The sequence below is a fragment of the Macrotis lagotis genome, chromosome 6, assembly GCF_037893015.1.
Source record: "Macrotis lagotis isolate mMagLag1 chromosome 6, bilby.v1.9.chrom.fasta, whole genome shotgun sequence".
In the NCBI taxonomy this organism is placed as follows: domain Eukaryota; kingdom Metazoa; phylum Chordata; class Mammalia; order Peramelemorphia; family Peramelidae; genus Macrotis; species Macrotis lagotis.
In genome coordinates this window covers 47124253-47144229 of record NC_133663.1, presented here as the reverse complement: position 1 = coordinate 47144229, position 19977 = coordinate 47124253, and the positions used below count along the sequence as shown (strand labels likewise).

General features: G+C 35.9%; 1 protein-coding gene across 3 annotated transcripts in view; it reads right to left on the bottom strand.

Annotated features, from left to right (window-relative positions):
* Positions 1 to 19703, bottom strand: part of HLTF (helicase like transcription factor) — a 34702-nt gene extending 14999 nt beyond the window's left edge. Inside the window, exons 1-16 of one of the 3 annotated variants that reach the window (XM_074191113.1) lie at positions 19588 to 19702; positions 19388 to 19417; positions 15290 to 15497; positions 14091 to 14257; positions 11850 to 11983; positions 11278 to 11375; positions 9980 to 10054; positions 9610 to 9801; positions 7860 to 7949; positions 7180 to 7252; positions 6886 to 6979; positions 6252 to 6331; positions 6124 to 6168; positions 4704 to 4790; positions 2800 to 2897; positions 320 to 463 (exon numbers count right to left, since the gene is read on the bottom strand). In XM_074191113.1, the coding sequence (XP_074047214.1) occupies positions 320 to 463; positions 2800 to 2897; positions 4704 to 4790; positions 6124 to 6168; positions 6252 to 6331; positions 6886 to 6979; positions 7180 to 7252; positions 7860 to 7949; positions 9610 to 9801; positions 9980 to 10054; positions 11278 to 11375; positions 11850 to 11983; positions 14091 to 14257; positions 15290 to 15497; positions 19388 to 19417; positions 19588 to 19607 (1635 nt within the window). In that variant the 5' untranslated portion in view covers positions 19608 to 19702. Of the gene's footprint in view, positions 1 to 319; positions 464 to 2799; positions 2898 to 4703; positions 4791 to 6123; positions 6169 to 6251; positions 6332 to 6885; positions 6980 to 7179; positions 7253 to 7859; positions 7950 to 9609; positions 9802 to 9979; positions 10055 to 11277; positions 11376 to 11849; positions 11984 to 14090; positions 14258 to 15289; positions 15498 to 19387; positions 19418 to 19587 lie in introns of all 3 variants that reach the window. The other 2 variants (XM_074191115.1, XM_074191114.1) reach the window with 2 other exon arrangements.
* Between the last annotated feature and the right edge of the window lie 274 nt (positions 19704 to 19977).

Below are 19977 nucleotides of genomic sequence, written 5' to 3'. Positions count from 1 at the left end.
AACTGTAGCAAAATAGCCAGGTATATTATTGAAATTGTCAATAAATTACTGGGCATAGCAAAATCACCCTATTTTAGGTCTCAAAGTGTAATCCTTGACAGAATTTCAATTTTTCTAATATAATTTATTAAAATATAAAATTTTAAATCTGTCTTTGGGAAAACATTCAATTTTCTAGAAATACTAGGAAACTGCCTATCTATAAATCCATTAAAAAATTCCAGATATTCTCTTTATTAAATTGCTAATATAAGTATTTATTAGTGTGATTAAAAAAGTAATCAACATTGAAAAATAGAACAATTTCAAACATACTTACTCCATAATCATAAGTTAAAATATTATATGTAGTCAATACAATATCCTGTTTTGAAAGCAAGGCAGGGTCTTTGCTGCGATCAGGACCATAGTAAACATATAAATTCAAGTGCACATCTGATTTTATATGTTGTCCAAACTGGTCCTAAAAGAGAAAGTGATTTTAATCAGTGAACATAACACTAAGCTTGATACTTATCTTTTTAAAAATCTTATTAACATCTTTTAATATTACAAAACAGTCATTTCAAACCTTTACCAGAAAGCAAAAATCTTTCTTGTAGCAAAGAAAGAAAATTAAGTTCTTTGCCATTCTGTCACACAGGAAGAGAAATTATACATCATTATCTGTTCTCCAGTACCTTCACTGCCCTTTAAATTACCCAGATGATTTATCTTTTTAGTTACAAGGTTGTAGTCTCTGTATATTGTTCTCTTAAGTCTACTTATTTCACTTGAAATCAGTTTATACAGATCTTCCTATTTCTTCTCTGAATCCCTCGTTTCTTATTGCCTGATAATATTCCATTATATTCACATACTACAATTTTTTTCAGTCATTCCTTAAATGGATGGGCACTTAACCTTGCTTCCAAATCTCCACTTTCATGGAGTATATTATGTTTATTTTGATACATGTGATTTTGGTTCAATCTTTTACTTCCTCTGACATATATGACCAGTAAAGGAATTCAAGAGAAAGTATTTTCTTGGAAAATTCAAAACTGAAATTCTGAAGTTGAGTGAACCCCCTTCAGAGGTCCACCAACAATTTTCATAGAGCATGCTCATGTTCTAAGATGTATTGCTACCAACATTTGTCATCTTTGTAAATTTATCTGCTGAGATAAAAACTTCAAGGATAGTTGAAATTTCCATCTCTCACTATTTTAACATAAAGCATGTTTTCATGTGGTCATTTATAGTTACAATTCCCCTTAAAACTGTTCAATTTCTTTGACCTTTTACTAGGGAGAGGATTTTGAAAACTGGAATAGAAATAAAATCACCACTAATTTTTTAGAAACAACTCATTAGCCCAACCCGCAAAGTCAGAGAAAATCGCCTGCTCTTCTCTGGCTAATATCAGCCCAGTATTGGGCTATAACAGAAGATAGCAGTATCACAAATGAACTGTTACATATGCACAATTGCAGAAAAAGGGAAAAAACAGAGCACCACTAAGTCTCCACTACCCCCTCCTCTAAAGTAGCACTCAGCAGTTGCCAAGAGTACATCTCTTTCCCTTGAGCATATATGAAGAGTTAAGTTTAATAAAGACAAAGAGAAAAAGGGAATGCAGAAAAAATATCATTTTGGCTTTTGTCAACTAATTACTAATTATAATGGGAAAAGAATAAAATAATAGTTATAAAAACTTTCATACAATTCTCTGAAAATTTTTACAACTATCAATTTTTTCTCTGCTTTAAAAGAGGAACATACTAAATATAAAGATGGTAAGTTTTTTAAAAGGCCAAAGACAAAATTTAGTACTTAAAATAGTACTTAAAAAATGCAATTAAAATATTGCATGCCAAAATTTAAGAAACTATAAGCAGAGAAAACTCAAGAGAAATGAAGAGTGAATTAGTGTGTGTGTATATATATACATATATATGTATATATATATATATATAATATATAAAACTTTTAAAAAATTTTTTATTTTTTTAAGGCAACAGCATTAAGTGACTTGCCCAAGGTCACACAGCTAGGCAATTACTAAGTGTCTAAGGGTCTTCCTGACTCCAAAGCTGGTACTCTATCCACTGCACCACCTTAGGTAGCTGCCCCCCAAAGCATCATTCTTAATAGAACATTTTTCAATTAAAAAACAAAAAAGGGGGAAATTTCTGAGGTCTAAAATCATCATTGCCTATCCTCAATTACCTCTAACTTGGTTTATTTCTGTCCTATTCTCTACTAATAATATTTTCTTGACCACATTCCAGAAAATCCAAAGACCTTTTCTCAGTCCTCACTCACTATACTGATGATATAAGAAGTAAATCTTTGCAAAAGCACTTAATCATTTCATTTTATCCTCACAACAACCAAGGGAGGTGTTATCATCTCCATTTTTCAAATGAGGCAACTGGGGCAAAAGTGAAGTGACTGCCCAGGGTCACAAGCTTTTCAATGTCAATGGTATCCCATAGATAATAACACTTCCTTTAATGTTTTACTTTGGCTTCTGAGAAATCTCTTTTCGGACTTTGTGATGAATAGTTTGTCAAGTGCACTTAAGAGGTTTATTCATCCTAAAAAATAAATAGGTATCTTTCCTTTTTTTTATTTTTTTTTGGCTTAGATTGAAGTGCCTATTCAGCAAAATTGTGAATTACAAGTAAACTAGTAACAGAATTGGTACTTTCCTTCCAAATCATGATCAGTATATTTCTTACCCTAAGACAAAGAGTATGACTTACAAGTGAACTTCATTATTAGAAAATTTTAAGATGTAGAAATAAAACTTACAATCCAATTGCTTAAAACAGAAAGAGGACAGATAATCAACGTTGCTCTTGGTTTCTCTTCACTATCAATCTTCTTAGAGCACTTTACAATGGTAGCTCCTGAAAGAATAAATTATCATCAATAGGAAGTCTTTCATGAAGTTTTATTTATGTTAAAATCACTCAAAATTTGTAAAGTAGCTTACTCTTGTTGGGGATCATTTAATGTAAAATATTCCCTATACATCCCTTGTATTATTATTTATCTTTATGACCAATACCAATACACTGAGAATTCCAAGCCAATCTAAGTCCCAGCTGATGCCTGATTCATATCATGAATTATCTAATTAATTTATAAATACTACGTGCAAGGCACTATTATGGTAGGCACTAGGGGAACCAGGCATTCCAGCTGGCAATAGTTGTATGGAAAAGAGAGTAGCAATAAGATATTAAAATGAAATTCTATTGCGCTCATTGCTTAGTAGGATATTAAACCAAGTTAAGTTTGCCATTAAATAAGTTACTATTTTTCATATTACCTATTACAAAATTCAATAAAAGACCCCTAGAAAATAAAAGATCTTAACTCAAAAAGTTATTTTATAACAAAACATCAACACCAATTCTTCAGGACATACTATATTCATAGGCAAGAAAGATATTAATAATGAAAAATCAGAATCCCTAAAATTCTTAGCAATGACTTATCTGACTCATTTTGCACCCTCTACAATTTCTAGCATTTCCTAAAGCTGCTTCAAACTACCTAAACAATTTGAAGGAAGTTTGCAAGTAATAGTCATTTAAATCTCTGGAGCATTTTTATTTTTCCAGACCTCTTCCACAAGTTACATAGTTTGTTACAGTGCAATTGTATAGAGTTAAATGAAATGTTTAAATCATTGCTTAGCAACGACAGTGATTCCAGCATCTGGTTGTTTTGACAAGCAAATTGATAGTTTATCTGCCTCATTCTCAACCTAATAGCTTTTAAAAATTCATTTGAAAATGAATGTTCTCAAAACTCAATGGAAGTTTATCTGATCAATAATACGTAGATGCCAGAAGAGGTCTAGCAATCCAAGAAAGTACAGGAAATCTAGGATGAGAGACTAAAGGGCTATAAGGGACATGAGAGTTCATCTAATTAGCTTCTTAAAATTTTTTTTATTTATTTATGGCAGTGGGGTTAAGTGATTTGTCCAAGGTTACACAGCTAGGCAATTACTAAGTGTTTCAGGCTGGATTTGAACTCAGGTTCTCCTGATTCCAGGGCCGTTGCTCTATTCACTGTGCCACCTAGCTGCCCCCCATGAGAGTTCATCTCCTGATTTCATAAATTAAGAAACGTAAGTCCACAAATTATTTTCCTAAGGTAGCATATATAGACTTTAAGTCAATTAAATCCAGATTATTCATTTATGACTTGGTAATTTCACAAAAGAATGACTTCAGACTAAAAATTATACTCCAAAATTTCATTTCACCAAAATGAAAATTATCTTGAAAATATCTTCATGGGGGCGGCTAGGTGGCGTAGTGGATAAAGCACTGACTTTGGAGTCAGGAGTACCTGGGTTCAAATCTGGTCTCAGACACTTAATAATTACCTAGCTGTGCGGCCTTGGGCAAGCCACTTAACCCCATTTGCCTTGCAAAACCCTTAAAAAAAAAAAAAGTCTTCATGGTCTTTCCAACTATTTATAATCTTTCAATCTGGTTTAACACTGAAAAAAAGTCAAATCCCTATCTCTCTCAATTCTATTGTAAAGGGAAGAATACTATATTTTCAACTACAAAGGGATAGAGATATGTGGATATTTAATTTATAATTATAATATATGAAAAAAATCCTCAAATTATATTCTTTCGTGACTGAACTAAAAATAGAGAAGTTGAAACATCAGGACCACAGCTAACCTTTTTTCATGGCTTTCTTTTTTATGAGAGGTGAAGATGACTCAAGTGCACATGCAAAGTCTGCATCTTCTTTGGTCTTAGAAGATCCTGAAGAAAAAAAGGAGATGGTAGCATTGTCATATGAAACTTTTGCAGTGGGAAATATACATAATAGGAAGCCATTACCAAATTCTCCCCAGACTCTGTTAACACTGGCCTGCTCCTCATAATAAGTCATCTACAATGCTGTCACCCATTTCTCCGCAGCAGGTTCTTGTGTGAATGATGTAGATTATAAGTCTACTTATTTAGCAGTCTGCTAACAGTAATTTCATTTCATAACACAGTAAAACTTCACTATGGTGGTGGCAATATTTAAACTAAGAAAAAGCAAAAATTTGGGGTAGTTACTTTTATAATACACAATAATATGAATTTAACTAAGCTTTCAAAGAAGGAGCCAGATGGTCCAAGTCTTCAGGGATAAAGATTCAACTTCCTGAATTTAAATCTGGTCTCTGACACTGGCTGTGGGACCCTGGGCAAGTCAGTTAACCCTGTTTGCTTCAGTTTCCTCATCTCTAAAATAAGCCAGAGAAGGAAATGAAAAACCACTGCAGTATCTATACCAAATGGGGTCCCAGAGAGTCAGATACAAGTGAAATGACTGAACAGGATAGCTAGTAAACAGATAAATAAACTGGCAGATTAAGGAGACTTGAATTGTAACTAGATTGTACTGAAAAGCTGTGGGCAAATCACTTTTCTCCAACTATAATGTAACTTTTCCCCAGCTATAATTTCCTTTTATGTAAAGGAGGAAGTTGACTAGATTCCCCTAGAAATAAACACATGACTTCACTGAACAGTACAGAGAATGACCAAAGAGGAAATTCTCTTATTAAACATATCAGATCAGCGCCTATTCTACAAGTTATTGTCTAACTTTTTAGCCTGCCAATTCTCAGAATGTTTTTAAATTAATAAAACATATAGGATTGCAACTGAAATCAATTTTTGAAAAAACAATTTTTTTTATTGAAAAAAGATGCCATTTTCCCCATCCACTGAAATTCCTGGGATCTATGGAATCCATCTTAAGAACCTATCTGAAAGTTGTCTTAAATGACTTGTCCAGGATCATCTGGACTCATTCTCTTAACATGCAATAATGCTGCCTTCTTTCTTTTGAAAAATGTTTCAAAAGCTGCCATGCTGGCTTCTTAAGCAACTTTAGCAAAAGCTAAGCTTATCACCACTAGCATAATACTGTGACTCAGTTAATTTGTTTAAGGAGTCTTTCTAAATAACAGAAGAACAAATTTGAGCCAAATCCATGTACAGTTAATCATGAATTCCAAGTCAATGATAGATCATAAAAATTTACTGTAATATCTTTCCAGGTACCAAGGTAAAGAGAAAATACATAGAGGATACATACTTTTAGTTCTGCCTTTAGTCACTGGCTGTTCCTGTCTAGGTCTGGCTGTAAAAATACATTTAAAATACTGTCACAATCAATTAGCATATGGGACAAAAGTAGCAAATGAAATGGTTATTTCAGGTTACCTTTTATTTTATGTGGTAATTCATTTAACTCCACCTCTTCTGAGTCACTACTCTCAGTATACTTAACAGCAGCTTTTCTTCTAAAAAAAAAAATAGATTTGAAAAAACATCAGACACATGGAAAGGTACTAGACACCTGATTGGCAAATGACCCATGGATTTTGGTCCTGAAAGTTACATTTGCCATTAGTGAAGCAGGTTTCTTTTACCCTACTATATTTTTAAAGTTGATAACTAATGGGGGAAAAAAAAACTTTAATTTTACAAAGCCAAGTTTTCAAAGCATGCTTTTCAATGTTGTTTTTTGGCTACTTTGTAATGTTTAACAAGTCATTTTTCCCATCATTTATTAAGTAAAAATACAAACAGCATATTCAGGGGAACCTTTATGTTTATTTTAGAAAATCACAATAATCAATGTCACTATTTTGATTAGTTCTCTAATCTTATTTACATGGGCATTCCAACAAGATAGAATTGTTCCCTCCCAATTCTCTTCATAAATAGCAAAATGAGATGAGAAAAATAATTGGAGATACCATGGTCAACAAGTTTAAGATAACATATTAAGCCATTTCCAAGAAAAAAGTTTATATTTTGGAGTCAATATTCAAACCCCAACATATAATTTTACCTTTTAGGACGAGTACTTGCAAATTCTGATTTGAAATCATTACTCTCCTTCTTGGCATTTGAAACACTGGGCTCTTCACTTGAAGCAAATTCTCCTATTTAAAAGTAAAAGATACATATCGTATGACATAGAGATTAAAAAGATGAAAATATATGTTATGTTAGAAACATCAGAACATGCTTAAGAAATGTAGATCTTAAGCCTCATTTTAAAGAATTGTGTATCAATGGATACTAAAATTAAGCCATTAGATTGGCAATATTTAAACTATACACTTTGGGATTAAAATTTTACCTTTACACAGTTTCTTCATTTGTACATTGTCATCACTTTCTCCATGTTTTGCAGATTTATCAATAATATGTTCCTAAATGAAAAGACTTTCTTTAATGATCATAACTTTCTAGAAACAGAAGGGACTTCAGAAGATGTTTAGTTCAAGTCATAAATGAAAAACAAGCCCTTCTATAACATGTACAATCCTGCCTTTCCCTGAAGACCCCAAGTGAAGAAAAACCTGATTCTGCCTCCCAAGACAGCCCATTCCATATCTGAAACACTTTTTACAGTGAGCAAATTTCTCTCACATCTAGCCAAAATCTACACCTTTGGAATTTTCACCAGTTGCCCTTAGGCTCAAGCTTAAAAGGGAATGGTACCCTGAACTATAATGCTATTGGTTCCTAAATTAAGGTAATTGGAATCAACGGGTTTTTTTTTTTTTTAACTTCCAAACAAATTTATAGTGATGGGCTTTGATTTTTATGGTTACAAGTCATGTTTTCAACATATAGTAGCTGGTGACAAAGAAATAGGTCGATCATGAACTGAGGTGGGGACAAGACCTCCTTTGAAAAATGGACAAAAGGAATTTTTTCTTCTACATAAGCTGGATTTTTAGTGTAAAGAGTAGGAAGAGTAACTGTTCCCCAATAGCTAAGCCTCATAAAACAAAACATTTTCAAATACTTCACCTCCTTTGACTGATTAGTTAGTTCAACAGGAAGAGGCTTCCCATCATTGAAGTTGGTTAGGATCACTGCAATGGCTGCAAGAGTTTTGCCCTAAAGGGGGGAAAAAAAGTTTCTATAAAGTCCTATATGTAGCCAGATTCCCATAAATATTTTTAGGATGATTCACATACCACATAGCCACAGGAAAAGTATACTGAACCAATGATGTCTATAAAATGCACTTAAACTCTAACTATGTTTCTGGCCCAACAACCTCACATTCTACAAAATGTGACTGGCTCCTGTCACCTATAAAAGATATGGGAAGAACCGGCTCTATTGTATACTAGAGGGCAATTCAACAACGTACTATTTATTTAACTCTTAGGAACCAAAAGTGTATTAAAGTATCACTGGTTTAAGTATCAAAAAATATATTTTTAATATTCAACTCTCTTTTGTGGTAGCAAAGAATTGGGAATTAAGTGAATATCCAATTGGGGAATGGCTTAACAAACTGTGACATACACACACACACACACACACACACACACACACGTATGTATGTATGTGATGGAACACTACTGTTCTATTAGATATCAGGAGGGATGGGAATTCAGGGAAGCCTAGAAGATCTGCATGAACTGATGCTGAGTGAGATGAGCAGAACCAGAAGAACATTGTACACCGTAACAGCAACATGGGAGTGATGATCAACCTTAATGGACTTGCTCATTTCATCAGTGCAACAATCAGGCACAATCTGGGGGTATCTACAATGAAGAATACATCTGTATCCAGAGAAAGAATTGTGGAGTTTGAACAAAGACCAACTATTCCCTTTAATTAAAAAAAAAAAACAACCCATTATCTTACTATGTAATTTTGCTCTTATACTTTATTTTTCTTCCTTAAGGATAAGATTTCTTTCTTATCACATTCTCACAAACTTAGATCAATGTATAGCATGGAAAGAATGTAAAGACTAACAGACTGCCGGGGGGGGGTTGGGAAGCAAGATTATGGGGGAAATTATAAAATTCAAAATAAATAAAATCTTTCTTTCATAAACAAAAAAAAATATTCAACTCTCTCAACTCAGCTACCTTTGAAACAAGTCCTAATTAAAACAAGTCATATGTTATAATCTCTTATTTTACTAGTGTTGTTCAGAAGTTTCCCCAACCTAAGTTATTAAGGCATAAAGGACATAATTTGCAATTTTTAAAAATATGCAGAATTCAACTTGAATTTAAAAAAAAATACAAGGCAGAAGTATTTAGATCCAGTCTTTTTTTTTTTAATGCTTCCCCCAACCGTTTTATAGATATAGAAACATAAACAAAGATTAAAAAAGCAGCATGGGGAAATAGAGATGTAAGTATTCGACACATAAATTACCTACCACAATGCTGGTACGGTAAAAACATGGGACATTATAAATTTAAAGTGACTTTTCTTTCAAATGTTTTTTATTCATTCTCTCTACTTTTAAGGAAATCTATTGTTTAATTTGAAGCATCAAGGAAAATACAGATTTTACATGGTAGAAAACCATAGGAAAGATCTTTTTTGTCTCTTAAAAAGTAAAAAAATGTGTTCTTCAAATCCAGGCCATTATATCTATTTCTATTTAATGGGTCTTTTTTCCTTTTTAAATTTTAAACCTATATTAACATAACTATCCTTTTATTCTCACACCAAAACATTTCTCACTTGCACCCCGCCCCAAAAGTTGTTATACATTCTAGGGAGAAAAATAAACAATTACCAAACCCATATCATCAGCTAAAATTCCTCCAAGAACATTCTCTGGTGGATCCTTCTCCGAAAAATTAGTAATTGTGTTATAGTAGGAGTTATTTCTTTGTTCCCAAAATGGAGGTAGTTCTTTGCTGTTTTCACGTGAAACCATCCAAGCCAATGCCTGTTTCTGATGTGGAAGTAATGGTGTTTCAATAGCCTACAAGTAAAAGAAATCCTGTTAAGACAGTAAATCTCTTCTTTATTTTTCAACAGAAAGTAGTTGAAAGGTAATAATAGAATGATCAGGCAGAAAATGTCTAAAATGACATAGTACTTGCTAGCATACTTAAAACAGATCAAATGGCTTTCAGTATTAAGTACTACAAACTCAATACCTCAGCTGGTTCCATTTCACGAGTTTTATCATCTTCTTTTAAATCTTCAAACAATTTGTCGAATTCTGTTTTGAGCTGCAATATATAAACAATCACAGAAATGTAAATTATTAAAGTGAAATTCAAAGTAAACTAAAAATCAAACTTGGGTCAGTGCCTTTAGAATACTTGGCTCTATCAGAAAAATGTCTGTGCATTAAGGACTCATGATTTCATTGTTTGGGAACGTCCCTCTACTGGGAATATTTTAACCCTGGGTAGAGAATTGACTGGACTCAGAGAGATGAGTGACAGGACTAGCAAAGCATCGTTCAGGATTTAAACTGCCTCCCAAACTTCAAGTCAGATATCCTATTTCACTCAATTACCCCTTCTCTATAAAAGATAAAAATAAATTAATTTTCTATTTGAAACAACATAGCAATTTCAATCCCAAGTTATATATTCTCAAAACAAAGGGAATATGGAACAGAAGTCAAAGTCAGAATTAAAATCATGGTTCTTAGAACCACAACTTTAGACAAATCACTTAATGTCTCTGGATCTGTCTCCTTCTTTGTTAAAATGAGATTAGGTCATCTCTAAGGGTCCATCCCAGTCCCCATTTGAAAATCCCACTGACATAACAAAATTCTGGAAGAAAATAAACTCTACCTTTCTCTTACTATGTAAGTAGCCACATTCCTGTCCAAGGATTGAGCCATCATGATTGTCATTGGAGAAAAAGTGCTTAGGCCACTGTTTCTTGGCTTCCCCCACCCCCACCAACATACTTTCACCTATATCTCCCCAAACTTTTGCTCTGGGAACTGGAAACAAATTCATATTCCCACTGCTTCTAGTTCCTCTCAAAAACCTATGATTCCCCAAATCAAAACATTCTTTGACAGATATCACTCCCTTATGACTTCTCACCAGTGAAATTGAAGTTTCTTGAAAAAGGGATCATTTACTTTTGCACTTAGAACAATGTTTGAAATATAGTGAATATTTAATAAAAATTCTTCATTCACTCATTAGATGGGAAGAGGCACATAGTCAGGAGGAAAGAACATGCCAACACAAAAGACTGTTAAGTTTGCACACAGACACCAAAATATTATCAGAGGCTTGCTTAGGTGATACTTTTGTAGTAATTAAGAAAATATTTATGTTTTAGTCCATTAACACAAAGAGCAAAAGTAATGGTATAAATGGTTAAACGGTGGGCATTGGTAAATATAGCAAAGCTGACAAAAAACTAGTGATTGGAGAAAAGAACTCTAAGACAAAACAACCCAAAAGAGAAAGAAGCCAACCTGTTCAGTTGTCATTTGTACAGCTGCATGAATTGGTACACTGTAACTGGGTCCAGCTCTTTCAGCACTCCAAACACCATCAAAACTAAATCCTGAACCTGTGTCCCACAAAACAAAACAAGGTCAAGATAGCAAATGCAAAGATAACCTTTCATATACAAATAAAAATATTTTAAAACTTATATTTTCACTAAAGCTCTTGTAAATAAAATGTTTATTTCCAACCATCAAATTCTTACATTACTCAAAACAAACTTCCAAGCAAATAAAAAGCTCTCCTCCAACAACTCCTTGAAGGCTAACACTTCATATTTATGACATATAACAGTATTTAAATCACAATCATCTCTATAAGGAGGCAGAAGAACAAAAAAGTTCAAATTTTGAAGTTTCAGCAGACAGATATTAAGCCCTTATTGAACTCAAAAAGCAAGAAAATAGAGAAAGAACAAAATTATTCCCCCCCCAAAAAGCTTATAATCTTACATTTTTAGCAACAACCTGACAAATTCAAACTGTTAAAAAAAAACAGAAATTAATATAGCTAAATAATGAAGTCGTCATGAACTTACTTTTTGGTGGAGGTCCCAATTTAAATCCATGTTTCTTCAATTGATCTAAAACTGCTTTTCTATTTTCTTCCTTTCCCCAAAAACTCATCTGAACTGGCATAGTAAAAGCATTGCTTGCTCCATAATGGACTACCCTACAAAGATTTGGAAAAAAATGAGGGACATGGGAAATCCTTTATTTTTTTGCTAGCTTTTTTCCACAAATGTTAAAAATATTAAGTATCTTTATTAAGCCTTTAAATTATATAGAGAGAGAATGAAGAACTACTATAATGAAAATTCCTTATCTTCCTCAACTTTCATACCTACACTAAGACTGTGCCTGAAAACTACACAGCAGGAATTGAAAAATAAAGTGGGGGGAAAAAAATCAATAGAAAATGAGATAACAGGTTAGTGAAGAACCAGAATGTTAGAAAAGATAAGGTCAGACAATAAGATAATTCTACAATATTATAATTTGGAATAAGATAACTTTACATTGACTAGTGATCATCAAATTATAATATAACTAAACAGTAGCATAAAGAGGTTAGAAACTTACCCTACTAGAAAAATGGAGACATGAGAGATTAGGGAGTGTATAAAGTATATACAAAGTATGTAACTGATTGAAGCTGATGCTACATGATTTCCAGAAATAAGCATTAACAGAATAAGGATTTGTTCCACTATCAACACAAACTCCTTCCTATTCCTATATTTCAGCTACACATAAGACTCAATTAAATAGTCCTTATTTCTTTGTCAGAGATACCTAAGAATCCAAGGTATTACTATATCCTCCTCTATTTCTAAGAACTTTAAATGGCAAGTTTCTGAAAAATACTGAATCTTCATATTTGTTACTTCCATCTTGAAGGAAAAATTGAATACATAGAAAAGGGTCAGCAACTTATTTATGGATCAAATGAATGGATTAATGCTAGAAATCTCAGTTCGGTATTTATTTATTGACAGCATTATTACTATTAATGTGCCAAAGAAAGATTCAACATCAAGGCTTTTAAAACTGCCAAACATGCCATTTAAAGAGAACTTAGAAATAAAATTTCTTTATCATTACATATTCAAAGTTGAATTATATAGTGTCATTTCATCCTCAGGTTGTTTTACAGATACACTGAGAATAAAAAAAAAAGAGACACTGGGGCAGCTAGGTGGCGCAGTGGATAAAGCACTGGCCCTGGAGTCAGAAGTACCTGGGTTCAAATCCGGTCTCAGACACTTAATAATTACCTAGCTGTGTGGCCTTGGGCAAGCCATTTAACCCCATTGTCTTGCAAAAAAAAAAAAGAGACTCTGTACTTTTTGGATTTACTTCAGAGCAACCAGAGGAGTACTTCATTAGGGGGTTGCTCAGCTGCTGCTTTTCTATCTACTGCTTTCAACAGCAGCTTTTAAAAGGCACTGAAAACTTTTAAGTTGTTTCTAAGACAGAAAAAAAATGGTCCTAAAAACATTACTTTGTTGTTCTAGTTACAAGATTTCTATGAAAAAAAAATTATCAATGAACATTTATTAAGCCCTTACTACATACACACACCACATGGTCCACTATGCCAAGAAATGGCAAAATAGGCTTAAGTGGTGGCCTCTGCTTTTAAGAAGCTTACCAAAGATGAGGCAAAATAAAGATACAAGAGTAGTATATAATTAGTGTCAAATGTGTGATAGAGACACATGAACATTGTCCAAAATAAGCGAATTCTTTATAAATCCAAAAAGTCTTACTTATAAAGCTATTTGCATATAGATGCTACCTTCAAAGGTTATTTGTGAGGAAACTTCCATATAAATGTGAATATTAATGTGGTTATTCGATGGAGAGAATGAAGTTATAGCATTAAACTCAACTGTTTCTATTTCTTTCGCCTTCTATCAGTTCTATCAGTTAACAATTATACCACCTCTTCCTACATACTGATTCAAAACACCTAAAAACGGTCATCTGTCTCCTAATCACCTACCAAAACAAATAGAATTCTAAGAAAAGAAAAAGGCATGGAGATGGTGTATAAAGTACAATTCTCAGTGATTTGATTAGTTCATGAACATTCTCCTTGCTCAAACTTCTGGAAAGCCCCACAGTTGATGATCTACTACAGCACTAGTTATGATAAAAGGTGGTTAGTACTTTATAGATTTAAGAAAAGATGATTGATTACAAATGGAAAAAATACTGACAACTCCAGAACTAGCCTAAAGGCATCTGCAAAATTCTTTAAACCAAATGCTTACCCTTCAACTTGGGCCAGTTTGTTGTCCATGATGTAGGCCAAAGGGGCTGCAAGTTCTTTCTTTATGTGACCCACCTGATTTCCATTGACATTATTTACTTTCACTGCATTCTTGTCATATGGATTATTAGGTTCTCTTTGAAGTGCCACCATTTCATTATTATTAACCTAATAAAAACATTAAACAGAAGCACTTAATTTATAAATAACTTACTTTAAATTGTGAGGCTAGGTTACAACATAGAACCCAGAGTACTTTTTCTGGGGTTTCAGACTACAGCTGTTGAAGATACCTTCTCTCTCTCTCTCATACAATATGATCAACTCTATTTTCTGGTACTGCCCTTTCTTTTCATTCCTAAAAGGACTAGTCCCAACCAGATAATGCTCAAACCCCTAACATCTGCACATTAACCAACACTGTATCTTAATTTTGTAGTTTACACTTTGCTATGAAATTTCGAAAATACAGTCCTATTTTGCTAAGATTAAATTAACCATTGCACACAACTTAACCCTGTAGCTATAGTTTTTGGAATTTTTTCCAAATGCTATTTCATCTTTATTAGTTCATCAGGGTTCTTTTTTCTGCTTTCATTTTTGCTAAGTGGCCATTATAAATACCAATTTAAATTGCAAAGTGGCTGATACAAATACATTATAAAAACATATAATAAGAACAAAAACAGTCCATTTTGTTGATAGCTTATCAATGTCAGAGTTGAGGCTATCTGATTAAGAAGAAGCAAGAGCTTCTAAGTAAGAAAAGTCAGGAGCTCATAGGTGGAAGAGAGGAAATATAGACCTCTATTAGAAACACAGAAAAGTCCAAAAGCAAAGATTCCAAGAAAATGCACAGAAAAAAGACATAGACAGTGAAAAGAACACAGAAATCAGAGCTAGAAAGACATTTAAATGAGTCAAGAAAAGGAGTAGAGAAATCAAAAAAGTAGAAGATACAATACAAAAAATGTGTACAATACTCTCAGATGCTACTGATTCCTTTTCTTTACCATGCAATAATCATTTTTTGAAAACATTACTTCCTCCTTATTAGCAATTACTTTGTAATTAATTCAAGGCAATCCCTGCCATGGAAAACTGCATTTGCTAAATATATTTTCTTTAAGCACAACCTCTTCAACTACAGGATTAATATCCAGACTATTAAAACTGAGTAAACCACCATATTTGACTTACCACTCCTGTATAATAACGTAATCCAACCACATGACCTCGCAAAGTTCCAAATAAAACTGAATCTAGATCTTCATCCCCAGCTATAAAGTCATCTGGAGGGACAACGTCTTCAGGTTCAAAAGGAGAAAATAAATTGGAATAGGTGCAGTGTGTAAAACTTCGATGGACTCCAAATTGAAAAGACTGCAAGTATTTCCAAAGAGGATCTCTATTTAAAACAAGAGGGAAAAAGTCTTACTTTGGATGAAGCTGCCCTTTTTAATAAAAATAAGCACATTATTATCCAATATCATTACAACAATGGCATAAAAGAAAGATTGTATGGCACTACTCTGCAAGGCATAATACTTATCTTTGATTCTACCACTAACTAAATGACTTTGAATAATTTCATCAATAAAATGGGGTGGGAAGAGGTAACAGTAAAATTGGGGGGAAAAGAAATTTGGCATCATTGAAGTCCCTTTTCTGCTCATAAGATTTCTCCCCCTTTTAAGCCCACAATTCACCTAGGAATTTTCATCATCCTTAGTCTAAACTATACTTTTAAGAATCTTGGATCAAAAAATACAGTATGCATCTATTACTTGAAACCAAGCAAAATATTTCCAAATTTTATATATCCTATAATTTTAATGTAAAGTGTTTTGAATTCTTAAAGAAGGTTCCAAATATTTTCTTTTGAACAGACATGTAATAACTTATTTTAAGAAATATGACTTCAGTGGTTAATGCTTTATAAAGAGATATCTCTATATGCCTATGAATGGATTTTTGAGAATGTTGCCCATTTGGTTTCAGTAAATCTTTTTTTTTATATATCACCTTCTTTTGGTTCACATCAAATATGTATACACCAAAAATCTCAATTAACAACCCCTTAAATAAAAGGTCACCATCTCTAATCTTGGGTCCAAAATAACTGAAGCATTGGCTCCTCCGACCAATATCTCTTTACCTTCATCTTAGGGTCCCCATGGTATAGTTCCTCTCTATTCCCCTATTCTTGAAACATGACCTGCCCAAATTCTTTCCCTATGATCATAGATTGCCTTTAATACATCTGTCACCCCAACCATGAAATGTAAAGTCCTGTAGAACAAATGACTTCACTTGTACTTTTTTTTCCATGTGGCTGACAACCTATTTGCAAAAATAAAATTATTTTAATCCAAAATATGCTTTATTATTGTAGTTTTATCTATATGTCAGTCTCAGGAGTGAATGAAAAAATTTACAAAACTAAGACTATTATGAAATAGCTTATCTCTACCATATCATCTAGGATTATCAGCAATTTTAGAAGTATCAAAATGATGTCCACATGGCACAAAACTTTATCAAATATCTTTTTCTCAAAAACTGATTTCTTCTCAAAACTGATTCATGATAATCACTTATATTTGCATAACTTTATGCTTGCTTACCATGGTCTTCCTTCTAAAAATATCAATCCGTAAATTTAAATATAAATTAGAAAACATAAAGATCATTAATGATTACATCTTGAAAGAGTTTCTAAATCAAAAGTCTAAATTTTGGTCTGTTAACTTTAAAAATTTGTGTTAACTGTATTTCAAAATAGTCATTTTTCTTTGTAAGGCTATATATTTAAAGGTTATTGTGAAAATGTCAAAAGGCTTCACCAAACAAACAAGTGGGTGCATAGAAAAATTTAAGAACACCCATTCTGGATTTATGCCAGAATTTTTGCAAATTCTTGCCATAAAAAATTGCCATTAAAATAAAACTTATGTATGCCTGCATGAATGCATATATGTATTTGCCTATTCCTTATACAATGCTGATACTGGAGGTGGATTTTTGAGGATACAGTTTTTGGTCAATGATTCCAAACTAACCAGTTCTATTAAATATCTCAATAGAAGTCAAACAAACCTTCTATGGAATGAATTACAATAATAATAATAGCTACATTTATTTAAAAACTTAATTTGTATCAAGTTAAACCCCCTACAAAATGTTTTCATTTGATCTTTACAACCCTAGCTTACAGCTGAGGAAACTGAAGCAAACGGGGTTACGCGACTTGCTCAGGGTCAGACAGTGTTTAAGTGTCTTAAGGCAGAGTTGAAGAACAGGACTTCCTGACTCCTGACCCAGAGATCTATCCACTGGACACTCAGGCCTCTTAATGCTAGGGCACTACAGCGAAGTACAATTTCATTTAAAAACCTCAAATTCATAAAAATTTATCATGTATTCTCTCAACTAACATACTATAAAAAAATAGGAATTATTATGGGTGGGGAGGGTTTTTTTGCAATTTTTTGTACATAGACTCATTTAACCCAAATTATTATTCAAAATCCATCTGGCAGTACCAATCATTGCAAAACTTGCTTTGAGATGTAAGTACTATTTAAATGTTATATATTTATATATAGTATTTTAAAAACCAATTCAAAATATATACAATTTTCACTGAAGAATACATAAGCAAAAAAAAAAAAAATTCTTTTTCTTTTTTCTCTTTCAACCCCAGCTGGCCTCTCCCCAGGTCCTGCTGCACATTCCCCATTCCTGTCTGACACCTGCCCTTGGATGGATGCAATGCCTGCATTTCCAGTTCACTCTGTCTAAAGTACCAACTAGTAACCTTTCTCTCCCCAACAGCTCAGAATTCCTCATTTTATTCCCATCTAATGGCATCTCTACTCAGTCTGGCTACTCAGTCACCTTTTGCCTTTCTCCTTTGCTCCATCAAGTTTTTAGAGTAAATCAATAAAATGCCTCCTCTCTTACCAATTCCACTATCACCATCCTGGTTCAAATCCTAAATATTTTTCATAATGAGTCTACAATCTACCTGAACCCAAATCAGGATTAATCTCCTTAAAATACAAGTCTTGTTTTATCATTCCCTAGTCAGAAAATAATAGCTAGTTCATATTTATATAGTCCTTTAAGGATTGCCAAGTGGTTCATGTCAATTTTCCCAAAAATGGCCAATAGCGGCTTCCTTTTATTGAATAATGTTCAGAATCCTTCCTCTAGCATTTCCATTCCTCCACTTTACTAAATAAAAGTTAGATTCTCCAGTTTAGTGGGGTCCTATCTACTCTGTCAGACTTCAGCCTCCCTCATCTCCCTCCATCTCTCAGGGCCCCACTGTGTCAGACTTCTCTCTCTCTCTCTCTCTCTCTCTCTCTCTCTCTCTCCTCTCTCTCTCTCTCTCTCTCTCTCTCTGGACCCCACTGTGTCAGACTTCTCTCTCTCCCTGGACCCCACTCTGCCAGACCTCTCTCTCTCTCTCTCTCTGGACCCACTCTGTCAGACTTCTCTCTCTCTCTCTCTCTCTCTGTCTCTCTCTCTCTCTCTCTGTCTCTCTCTCTGGACCCCACTGTATCAGACTTCTCTCTCTCTCTCTCTCTGGACCCCACTGTATCAGACTTCTCTCTCTCTCTGTCTCTGTCTCTCTCTCTCTCTCTGGACCCCACTGTATCAGACTTCTCTCTCTCTGTGTCTCTCTCTCTCTCTCTCTCTCTGGACCCCACTGTATCAGACTTCTCTCTCTCTCTCTCTCTCTCTCTCTCTCTCTCTCTCTCTCTGGACCCCACTGTATCAGACTTCTCTCTCTCTCTGTCTCTCTCTCTGGACCCCACTCTGCCAGACTTCTCTCTCTCTCTCTCTCTCTCTCTCTCTCTCTCTGGACCCCACTCTGCCAGACTTCTCTCTCTCTCTGGACCCCACTGTGTCAGACTTCTCTCTCTCTCTGTGTGTGTGTCTCTCTCTCTGGACCCCCGCCCCCTCCCTCCCCGCCCCCACCCCGTCTCCCCTCCCCCTCCATCTCCCGGGCAGCACATGGGGAGTCCCCGCTTGTTTACTAACTGACCCCGCCCCCTCCCGGAGGCGCCCGGACCCAGGCCCCAGGGAAGCCCTCCGGGGGAGTCGGGGGGCGCCGGTGGGCAGGGGGGGCCGCCCCCCTCAGAACGGGGTGCCGCGGTTCTGGAGCGCCCGGGGGCGGAGGCTTCCTAACTAGAACCCCCGCGCCGGGGCGGGTGCCGGCGGGGCTCGGCCCTGGGGCCCCCCGGCCGCCCCCCGGGGCCCAGCATGCAGTCGGGGGGGGGCACTCACACTTTAAAGAACACCTGGGGCGCGTCCGTCCTAAAGGGAGGAAACACAGAGAGCGGGGTCAGGCCCGGGCCCCGGCGCCCCCCGCGCCCCCGCGCCCCGCGCGGCCCGGCCCCTCCCCCAGCCCGGGCGCGGGCACCCCGCGGAGGGGCCGATTTGGGGCCCCGGGGCCAACCGTCACCCGCCCCCCCGAGCCCCTTCACCTCCGGAACATCCAGGACATGGCGCTGGGCGCGGGGGCGGGGGCCGGGCCCCCCGCTCTCAGGCCCCCGGGGCGCGCCGCGGGGAAAGGCGGGCGGAAGGCTGCGAGCGCGCCGCGAGGGGGACGCGCGGCCCCGGCCCGGGCCGCCTCTGCGGGCCGCCTGTCCGGCCCGCGCCGCGCCGCGCCTCCCCTCGCTCCGCCTCCGCCTCGGCTCCGGCCGGCGCTCCTGCCTGCGCTCCTGCCCCGGCGGCGGCGGCGGCGGCGACGTCGCGTCCCTTCCTCCGCCCGTCGTCGTCGAGCGACGCCGCCGACTCCCTTCCCGCAACAAACCCGGCCCCGCGATCCGACCGGACTGACGGCGGAGCGCCCCAATCGAAGGCAGGTCCTCCCG